Source organism: Anopheles stephensi, chromosome 3 (genome assembly GCF_013141755.1).
Source record: "Anopheles stephensi strain Indian chromosome 3, UCI_ANSTEP_V1.0, whole genome shotgun sequence".
NCBI classification, from domain to species: Eukaryota; Metazoa; Arthropoda; class Insecta; order Diptera; family Culicidae; genus Anopheles; species Anopheles stephensi.
Window position 1 is genome coordinate 10,234,328 of NC_050203.1, and position 10,712 is coordinate 10,245,039.

Sequence of the window (10,712 nt, forward strand, 5' to 3'; positions counted from 1 at the left end):
GGTGAGCATAATCCGAAATTACAAAACACCCCGACAAGCAAGCGACCTGTTCGGCGTGGGATGTTTGTTTAGGCGCTGGGTTTTGATTTTTTGGCGGGCAAATATTTTAAGCCGACTCTGGCCGTCTGCACGGTGCCGAGGATTTAGTTTGGCAATCGCTCGTATTTGTCCGAGATGGGCTAAAAATAGTCCGCACTGTCTCTCGGTACCGGTTCGGTAGGTGTATCCGCCCGTCCGGCTATTTCTTGGCCTATTATTATCCTCCGTCGATCGGTATTTGCTAGACAAAAAGAAGGGACTGTACGATCACCACCACCGCGTTCAACATGTTGTGTTGTGGTGTGACAGGTGCGTTAGTGTTTGTACCGTCGAACAGACGACCTGAATCCGGGGTTTTTCGACACACATTGGAAAGCAATCGGATTCGCAACCTGATCGCTGGTTGTGCCTTAGCGCATAGCAACAGAGCCGCCTGTCTCTCGCTCGCAGGTGGTCCACCACCACGGTGTGGAGGCTAGCGTCGACGAGATCAATCACGAGTAGTGAGCGTTGTGTCGAACGTGATTACCACCACCGGGTGGGCTTTCCTCGGCGAGAGGAGTAACAGTTTCGGGCAACGGAAGCGTTGAGCTAAATTGGATAATCGACGCCTGTCAGACACAGATGACTGACGCCGCTCATATCGCCTCGCGGTACCGTCTCGTGACTCGCAGAAAAGATAGCTCCTATTTACCATTAATGCAGCCGTGTGAAAACTGCATTATGTAAGTTGCATTCTTTGTTCGATGACAGGCTTCACTCAAGCAGCGAACTAATCAAACCTTGGGTCGTACATGGGCGACTCGCGCGACAACGACCCCCACGACGCCGTTGCTTGTGAGGGCGCGGCTTAATGTTTAGGGTTCTTCATCCGACAGTAGCACAGTTTCACACACACACACATGCAGAGAGAGGGACGTGCAAAAATGCAAATATAAAGTGTGAACTCCCTGCAGCGAAAGCGCCATGACAAGACGAACCGCGGACAGGTTCGGGTTAGAGGGCCTTTAAATATCAAAACAAACCGATTATCGCTATTTGCACTGGCTGCCTCCGGATGGAGCTTGCTTCTACTGAGTGGTGCATGAGGGGAAGGGTTGGGGGGGTGGGGATGCAAAGAGCCGGAGGGTGGTTCGGTATTTAAATTGGACAATCCATTCGTAGTAAACCACGTCAACAGAGAACGGTCGGTTGGTGTGGATAGCGTACAAGGCGGACAATGTGAACGCACTACTATGTACACACACACACGCAACACATACCAACGGACAAAGGCGAGTGGTGAGTGACCGGACTTTAAACCCCACGCTCGAGGGGTGGCCACAGTTGTAGCAAAGATGGCGAACATATTCGATATTCTTTACATGCAGCGCTCAAGATGCCAACTTCGCCCTACCATCTGGCGAAATGTTGCAAGAAATTTCACATCAAAAATGGGCGACCTACAAATCTCTCTGCATATCCGGCGGCCGTGGGTTGACTGGCGCCAACACCTAAAGCCCCATTTATGGTGACAGCAAAATACGCGGGAGGAACTCTTTGGCTGGCATCTCCCTCTCACTCTCTGTGTGAGTGAGTCCCTCCGGGGCATGTTTTGTGAATCATGTTCAGATGGGATCTCGCGACGCCCGTACGATCGCGTGATCATGTCGTTGTGATCTCTTGGAATGCCCTAGCTGATGTGGCTGGGGCCTATCCCCTCTTTCGATGCTCGTAACTCTTTTGCTTCCAACGCTGCCAGAGGTGGTATACACTGTGGGGAGGGTGCAGTCATGGCACCCTATCTCTCACCACCCCAACACACACACACACACACGCACACTTGCTGTGGCTACTCACGCGCCAAGCAAGCAGCACCAAAAGCGATTGACACTCATGCCGATTCTCTCATTCATTTCCCAACGCTCGTACACAGGCGATGGTTACAACCAGGTTCGCGTCGGACAGTTGTGCACACAGATCGGAACGCTAAACATGGCAGTGGCCTACCGGACGAAGATTACGTTCTCACCAACCCAAACCGGACGCGACAACACGATCATGATGAAGAGCGATCACTTCCTGAAGGATATCAGCCCCAAGCACGTACGCTACAACTACAACAAGAAAGTGTAAGTATCCGGCAGTTCCTCGTCCGTCCGCGTCTGTCTCGATTGTTCTGTTTGGTGTTTACGTGGCCCGAGCAGTGGAACAGGACAGTTTCGGGGGTTTTAAATTGGTGGTTCCAACAGCAAAGCCAAATCAAACCGGATCTCTCGTAGTGCTGTTCGGTGGACAACCTTGTCCAATTAATAATCTTGGTAGGTGGTGAATAGTGTTTCTTCCGTTGACAGAAGCGTCGGTGTTAGTGTTTGTGTTCGAAAGAAGTAAGGTGCAAAAGTGCCTTGAACGGTAGGAGGACGTGGTGTAGTTTTTTGGACATCATCTCCCTCAGAAAACCACGACGTCCCAAAAGCGAAAACCGCTGATTCATGCGCGCCATAGCGGGGTGTGCATTTGCGTCACTGTCGCGCCACATACCAACGCACTGTGCAGTAGTGCCGCGGTGTGTGCCATACAGATTATTGTGGTGATGACGATGGTGGTGATGTTCGACGCCCCTCGAAGTGACGACGACGGATATGTGGTGAGCAGAACGGCCGACAAAACCATTCGTCTTCTCCCCTACTCTGCACACAGAAGGGATATAGATTGAGACATACGTTCGGCGGGTGCATTCCTTTATGCTGCGAGCGGGGAGACCCCCTGATAAAAAATTATGCCATTGGAATGATGGTGCGAAGGTGAAGAGAAGCGTTGTTGGAATGCATTTGATTACTCCCTTGCGATATCCTCTCGGGTGGGTGTTGAGGGTGATAATAAGCGAGTGAGAAGCGCAAATCTTTTTCTGCCAGCTGTGCCGCCAGTAGCAATGTGCGTAACTATGTCATGTGAAGGGTTAAGACGATCAACCAACAGATGGCGCTGTACTAGGTGATACTAGCAGCGCTCTTAGTAGACCCGTTGTGTCTCCGTTCCCATCACCCAGTTACTTGTGAAGGTTAAACCGAAATGAGCTTTCGAGAGTTTCAACTGTTCCACGTATGCAGTTCCAAAAGCGAGCGTGACATTGTGATGCAGCCTTCGGAAACACCTACCTCCGGTGATCTACAACCCCCTTAACGGAATGGTGAAAAGAACCGGTTTAATTTTTGTGAATTCATCACCAGTGTTTTTCGGAGTTTGGAGGAAGAAACGACCTTCCATCTCCATCATCCATCCCTAACACAGTGCAAGACGAACCATATTGAGTTGCAAATCGATCCTATATGTGTGTGTGTTGGTGTGTGGAAGCGGTATCTTCTTCGTGGCATATCGTGTCACACACTCACACACAATAGAAATGGAAAGTGGGTGTGATATCGCCACGCACTCCACTCTCAGCTATCACGGTGACTCGGGGCTTTATAGTTGCACACGCTCGAAATTATGGTACATCCGCATGATAGAGGAGCACTAATTCCACGCCAAGTACCATGCATCACGACACGACCGCTGCTGCTTAATCTCACAAGGACCCCACTTGAAGGGGGGCGGCTTTGAAGCGCTTGGCGAAGGAGCGTTGGATGGAACGTACACTCAAATCTTCCGATGCCAAGATAACCAGATAAGACACAGTTTATGGCATGGAAGGTGAACCTGTTTCTGGAAACTACTTATCCGCGCAGAGTGGTAGCCGCAGCACTTGCTGTACAAAAGGATTAGCAGAATAAATACCTATAACTAGTACACTTAAAGGGGAAAAGCTTAGAGGCATATTCTAGTCAAGAAAATGGTGATTGGTTTTAAGATTGCTGCTCCACAAAATTATTGCAAGAGTGCCATTAAAAATACAACAACCTCTCTACCCCCAGGGTGCTTCCAAGCTGTTACTCACTTTGTTTGATTGCTTGATCGGCTTGATAAGCAAACCGGGGAGTTTTGCAAGATCCTAAACCGCCCACAGGCTCCAAAGCTCCCGGCAGTTGAATAATCTTCCGTGGATCATATGGAAGCTGATAAGACTACGAAACTGTGGTGCGCACTATCAGCAGTGCAACTTAGTTGCGAAACTACAGAAGCAAAACTTTGCACCGAGAAGTAATTTATCTCCACCAATAACCGGATCGCACGTTAAATGTTGTTACGTGATACACGCCTACCTTCCCGCCTACCCGCCAGAGTTCACCAGGCAGAAGAAGGGACCATCCATCTTCTGGAGGACGGCATGATGATGGACGGCCCTGAGCACTGTGTGGGGCCTCTCCTGAGACAGATAGAGATAGAGAGAGGCTTTGTAATCACTGCCTATCGGAGCATTATCCGGAGGTCATTTTGCTGACCACCAATTTTCTTGTAAGCGATTGTCCGGCAGCATCGCAACAGTAATCGAAAACTTGCAGAAAGGTGGCATAAATATTAAACCTATCCCTGCAAAAACCTTTCTCCCCGCTGATTTGCTATAAAATTTTATAGCACACGGATTAATCAGCCCTTTCACTCGCGAGCTGAAAAATGGTTCGTAAACAGCTTTCGGATAGCCGTGGGTGTAGATTCATTCATAAAACACTCCTGTCTACCTACATCCGTGCCTTTGCTGTACCACGCGAGCAGCATTTGGCGTGGGATCTATGCTGCCCTTACGGGAGTGTTCGGTGAGCAGCCCTCACGTGGGCGTCCGATACGTCGTGGGCATCATGTGGTTTGTGTGTGTCTGCTCCAACCTGTCAACCTCGATGATCGATATTTCCTTTATTAAATTCAAATCGGTGCCCGGTCGATCGCTTAGCCATTTCTCGCCGAAAACCCACACACACACACACAGAGGCGAGAGGCATTTCTGCGACAATTAAATTGCAATTGCAGCTGGAAATTGGCTGTAAGAGTTGTTGTGTGGGGGGGGCGGGGAGAAAGGCAGTGAAATATGATCAGGAAAACGGATTACGGCGAGAGACCTGAAGCGACATTTTCCAGTCCCACAGGACGGGGACATGTAATGGACCAACCGGATCGTGAGACTGGACTCGCAACTCTTGCCGCCCTGTGGCAGCCTGCCTATTTATGGTCCGAAGTCTGAAGACTCAGAAAATCGCCAACGATCGCCAATGGATCGTAGGTGGGGGAGGTACTGCCGGCACTGTGCAACATGTCTCTTGATGCCCACCATGTAACTGCCGATGTTTATACCACTGGCGGGACTAACGAGACAGATGGTTCATTTGCAAAAGGAAGCGTTGGTGTCGGGTCCAGTCCCAGCTTAATTGAACCACATCTCGATCCCTCCCTCTCTCGACGTCTTGCTTTGCGTCTGTGTTCGAATCATGCGTTGTTTAACCGTAATCTTATCGCCACGACACGTTACTTTCACGTGACGCGTGTGCCAAAGATCGGTACGTTTGAATTTTCCGTTCGTAGTGAATTGTCTAGCTCCAAGTGGGATGATTCTGATAAGAATCATGCTGCTAGCGCAATAACTCACCGCAGGTCCCTCTTGCACGGTGAGTGTAACGATGAGTCAACACTGCATCTCGGTGTGCGGTCGGATGTTCTTCCAGCGCAATTTTCCGCTGCCGTACACAATCACAAGCGAGCGAAGAAAATTGAATTTTATCATACAAATAAGCTGCCTCCAGTTGGAATGACGCACGAACGCGCGTTGGTAAAACAAAATTTGCACACAGAACAACCGCCATTCGAAATGGCAAGAAGACTGTCATAACACGGCGAAGCACGTCTGTAAACATTTGTTCGGATGGAAAAGCCGCTCGTTTGCAAATGATACACTGGCAAAGAAAATAGTAAACATTCGTGCCCCACAAAAACGTTCCTTCCGGAAGCTGTTTGGACGGCACACGATCTCGCACCAACTGTCAAAAGTAGTTCCATTGCTCCATTGCTCGATAAGATTACACCTGAGTGTGTGTGTGTGTGTGTATTACTGTATTTTAATCTCCTCTCCATTTTCCCAATTGCAGCGAGAAAAAGGTTATCGATTTGGACAAACCGATGCGCTGCGGTGCCTTCGTCGATGCGTCACGTGTGAAGAAGCCCACCGAGGACGATTACACACTGCCGGAAACGCCCCCGTTCAGCTGGCTGCTACCGAAACCACGCGATGAAAGCACCTTCCTGCGGGACGGTGGCGAGGATCGGGTATCGCTCCATTCGCCCACCAGCGTGGACGAAAACTGCTCCAACAACGCCAACAATCTCAACAACAACACGAGCAAAGGATCGTACGAGTCGAACAGTGGTGCTGCCGCCGGCGGTCCGATGCATTTCCGGCTGTCCCAATCGCCCAAAAGTAACGCCGCGGGCACGGAAGCGATGGCCGTACCGGGTGCAACGGTTGCGATCCCGTCGTCCGTCGGTACGTCCCCGCCGAGCTCGTTGGGTGCCGGTGGCGAGCTGCGACGCTCGTCACGGTGGTCGATACGGCGCGATCCGTCCGAGAACGAGCGGATGCTGAAGGAGCTACGGTTTGCGTTCGCGGAAACGACGGCCCAGGGTGAGCTGGCGAAGTTTTTGCGCGAATGTTCCAACGCACCGACGCTGCAGGAGTTCGGTATGATGCGGTCGAGCGGGGCGGACACGATTACGGAGGACGAGAATATGGACGGTAGCCGGATACTGACCGAGGCGGATACGTGCCCGGACAGTGGGGAGGAGCAGGAGGAGGACGATGTGCTGAACGACCTAACCCGCCAGCTGGAGCAGTTCGAAACGTCCCTGCCAGAGTACGAATATCTCGTGTCGTCGCTCTGCCAGTCGATAGACAGCAATTCGAACAGCTAAGGAGGAGTAGGAGTGGTGGCGAAGCGTTGGCAGGCATGCCGGGATTATTATTAATTTTAACGAGAGAACCAGAACTGTCGACTGATATTTTTTGATGATATTCATCTTGTCACACAAACACACATACATGTTAAGGATGGACTGATTGGATTTGACCAATTCGCTCTGTTCCCGTTGACGGATGGCAAACTACTTCCCCGTTTGGCCCATGTTCGGGACGCGAACCGGCACAGGGTGATTCGTTCTCCTAACCATTCGCGCATGTTTACATACACAAAGAAACACGTACACACACACACAGACAAAGTAAATGCATTATGCGGTAAAGATGAAGGATTCGGCAGAGCGAAAACGATTGTAGCAGCGGCCAAAGAGGGAATGTTAGGGAAGCCATGGTTTGTTGATGAGCGACCCGGAGGGGGGCATAAAAATAGGGTAAATGGGCCATAAGGGTTTTGCCGAAACCATGTTTCCTTGCCTTAGCCATTTAACGAAACAAAGCTCCGTAGCTTTTAGGGGTGTGCTGTGCCCACATGTCTGTGTAAAAATCATCTACATCTAATCGATACATCGATGAATCAAAGTTCCTTAGCGCGTGTGCGTGTGTGAGGAGGGACGATCGTCGTCGGTACGATTGCTACCTCCGATCTATCTAACAGAAGACGCATTCATTTGCGGATTATTTCTTTATCCCTTTGTGAAGACAAAATTACGCTACTATCCGCCATATTGCATACGCTGCACAATCGCGCACACAGAGAAGCACGCGCGGCAAAGGAAAGCTTTCCGCCATGTTGTTGTTTTGTTTTGCCTTTTTTTTTGCATATCAGAGTGCGGTTTTTGCACTCTTCACGGTTCTTTCAGCGAACCAACCAAATTGGCTTTAAATCACTTTTTCCTTTTCTTTAATTGGTTTGCTTTAAGCGCGATTTAGTAGGGTTATAGGGAGGTAGAGAAGAACCAGCACAGCAAGACATTTTATTTTGAGGACGGGTTTTCCCTGGAGTACGTACGTTCTTTGTGGAAACATTTTCTTCACGCCCTTCGCTTCCACGCTTTTTTGTAAATAGTGTTTTCCTTTAATTTTATTGCCTATCATATTGTCATATAGAAAGCCCATTTGTGTGTGTATATAGAGTCACAGCTCATTTATCAAACCTTTTTTCGATGTTAGGCGTGTGGAAGCTTTGGCGTGTGAAATCAAAAGAAAATGTTTACCATATCGAACGTAAATGGCAAATAAAGATAAAACTCTACCCACTACCCACTGTACGAAAATCTATTAATCAAAAACTCATCGTTACAAGCCAGACACAGAAACCATCGCCGGAGGGTTCGTCTCCCTCACTACTATTGTTATTCACGGTTTTCTATCCGTTTTTGTCAGATTATATTCAATTGGAGCCAAACTGATAGGGGGTGTGATATGATTAAAAGGGTGTTTAGTAACAAAAAAGGGGATGCAATGTGCGAATTGCATCAAATCAATCGAGCGACTTAGAGACGAGCAGCAGTAGAGGATGTGCGCGTGCAACTGCAGTTTAAAAAATATAAGCCTAATGAAGAATGAGCCTATGCGCCTTATGCGTTTTTTTTTTTTGCTATATTATCTTTATCATTATCAAAACTTACTTACTGCAGCACTAAATTACTCCATTAAGAATAGCTTTGCTCTTAGAGGAGAGATTCTTCTAGAGCATCATCATCATCATCACACACACACCCGTAGGAATGGATTGATTGATTGTTACCTTCAGTTAACTATTTGCAAAAAACAATATGTCGATTTAAATGGCCAAACATTATAGGATAAGGCGGCGCGTACACCGGGAGCTTGTTTAGTGTGTAATCAAAAGATTATAAAGGGGGCCTTTCTTGAAACATTTTCCTATTCTTTTTTTTTTTTTTGGTTCAGTTTTGGTTTCCAAAGAGACTGACAAATCGTATTCATAATGCAAAGGTCATACTGGGGGTTTCCTTCGTTTCGATACTTTATTATTGTGCGCTAAATTAATTGTTACTGAAATTCGAGTCATTTTATTACTTTGGGGGGTATTTTAGGCAAGGTAAAAGAATATGTTTTGGTGTAGGAAAGAGAATGGGGGGGGAGAGGGGAATTTGAATTTATTCATGGGGTTGGGGTTGTGGGGGAAACCATCGCAACAAGCAGGTGCGGTGGGGTGAAAAGCGAGAGGGTGGCATTATATAGTATTTAAAACTATCAAGACATCAAATCAAAATGCTTTGTTTCCTATCTTTTGGCCTAAGAAATATTTAATTTTTCGCTACCGAAGAAAGCACTTAAATCATACAATTCGTTTAGACGATCAAGAAATGAAAATCATCCCGCGTACAGATAGCCTCAGTCAGCGATCAAACAATGAATTTATTTTAACTTTATTATAAACCCGATTCATGAAAATAGTACATGGAATAACACACAATGTCAACACAAACAAATAAAACCCAAATTATTAAGAAAACAGAGAAAAAAGAAAGCCTAGCTTAAGCATTTTAATAATTCGAGGATTCCGAAATTACTTTTACGCGTTGTTATATTGGTGCCACCCGGTTGCATTTATTAATGAGCGTGATCGCTTTTCGAGGAACTTACCAATCAATCGTATTGAGAGCTTTCCGTTACGTTTGGCTCGCGTGTCTCACAACTCACGCTTGAGTGACTGAAAGCTCAATGCTTGCTTCAGCCAAAGCTTTCGACCTTGCAAGTGCCCACTATGGGAAAAAAGCATTCATCGACTTGACTCCCTAACATTTAATACAATAAAATAGTATTTTTGGAGTAAGAAAAAGGGATGGGAATATAATAACTTTGACCAAAATTTTTATTTATCAATAAAACATTTTTAAGATTTTCTTCTTAGGTTCTACTACCTAAGGCCTTTGCCTGGCAGTTCGGACTAGATTTGATGCAGGATCATGCCGTGTGGAATACAGAAGAATCTTTTTCCTCATTAATAATAGCTCTAAATTATAAGATAATATTTTTAAGTATTCAATCATTATACTCATTGAACAGAGTTTAAAAAATTAATCTAAAGAGAGATGATTTTTTTCAAATAATTAGTAAATCGTTAAACGACAAGCAAACAAACGTCAGAAAGGCACAAAGAATTAGACAAACAACAGACGCAAATCGAGCCCTTAAACCTTAAAGCGTCTCTGTCTTCCTTACCCAGCCTGCGTGCCGGTTCTTTAATAGTATAACGCCTACCTTGACTGGGGTCATCCGGCCAAACATACCTGCCAGCTCGAACCTCCACCGAAGCGGAACACCCTTACGAACCCAAACGCGCGTGTGCGTATCGGTTTTAGCTCAATTTTCCTGAGCAGTCTACTCGCATCTCTACTAACAAGTTCAAAGTGTATCGCTCCGGCGTTCGTTTTGACAGCAACGTTTCCTAGCGGAACTTTTGCTCAAAACTTCCGTCTCATTTCCTGGTAGAGTTTAAAATTGTTAGAAAATTTCCGTTTGCACAAAGACGGAGACTCCCTGCAGCCAAAGGACATCTGCAGTGAACGATGAACGGCTGTTGATTTCATTTCCTCACTGTGCGTTGTGTGTGATGCTAATGAGAGCTGCCAGCACGAGGAAGAAGACACTTTGGGTTTGGTGCTGATATTATCTCTAATTGGATAACCCAACCTTCACGCTAGTGATGACAAAAATTTGCCTACTTCATAATGCCTTCTAAACTTCATCAATGCTAGAAAAGTGTTCTTAATTACTAATAATCTATTACTAAAATAATTTAAAAAAAAGTAAATAAAACAGGTGGCAAAAAAATAAAAAGAATCCATCGAACTCCAACCAAACTCACCGGCAAAATTAGCATAATGCC

At 46.8% G+C, this 10,712-nt stretch overlaps 1 protein-coding gene across 1 annotated transcript in view; it reads left to right on the plus strand.

Moving 5' to 3' along the window:
• LOC118513123 (autophagy-related protein 13 homolog) overlaps window positions 1-8,422 on the plus strand; it is a 30,687-nt gene extending 22,265 nt beyond the window's left edge. Inside the window, exons 3-4 of the mRNA XM_036058531.1 lie at window positions 1,955-2,150; window positions 6,033-8,422. Coding sequence (XP_035914424.1) covers window positions 1,955-2,150; window positions 6,033-6,852 — 1,016 coding nt within the window. The 3' untranslated portion in view covers window positions 6,853-8,422. The remainder of the gene's footprint in view (window positions 1-1,954; window positions 2,151-6,032) is intronic.
• Window positions 8,423-10,712: the final 2,290 nt, after the last annotated feature.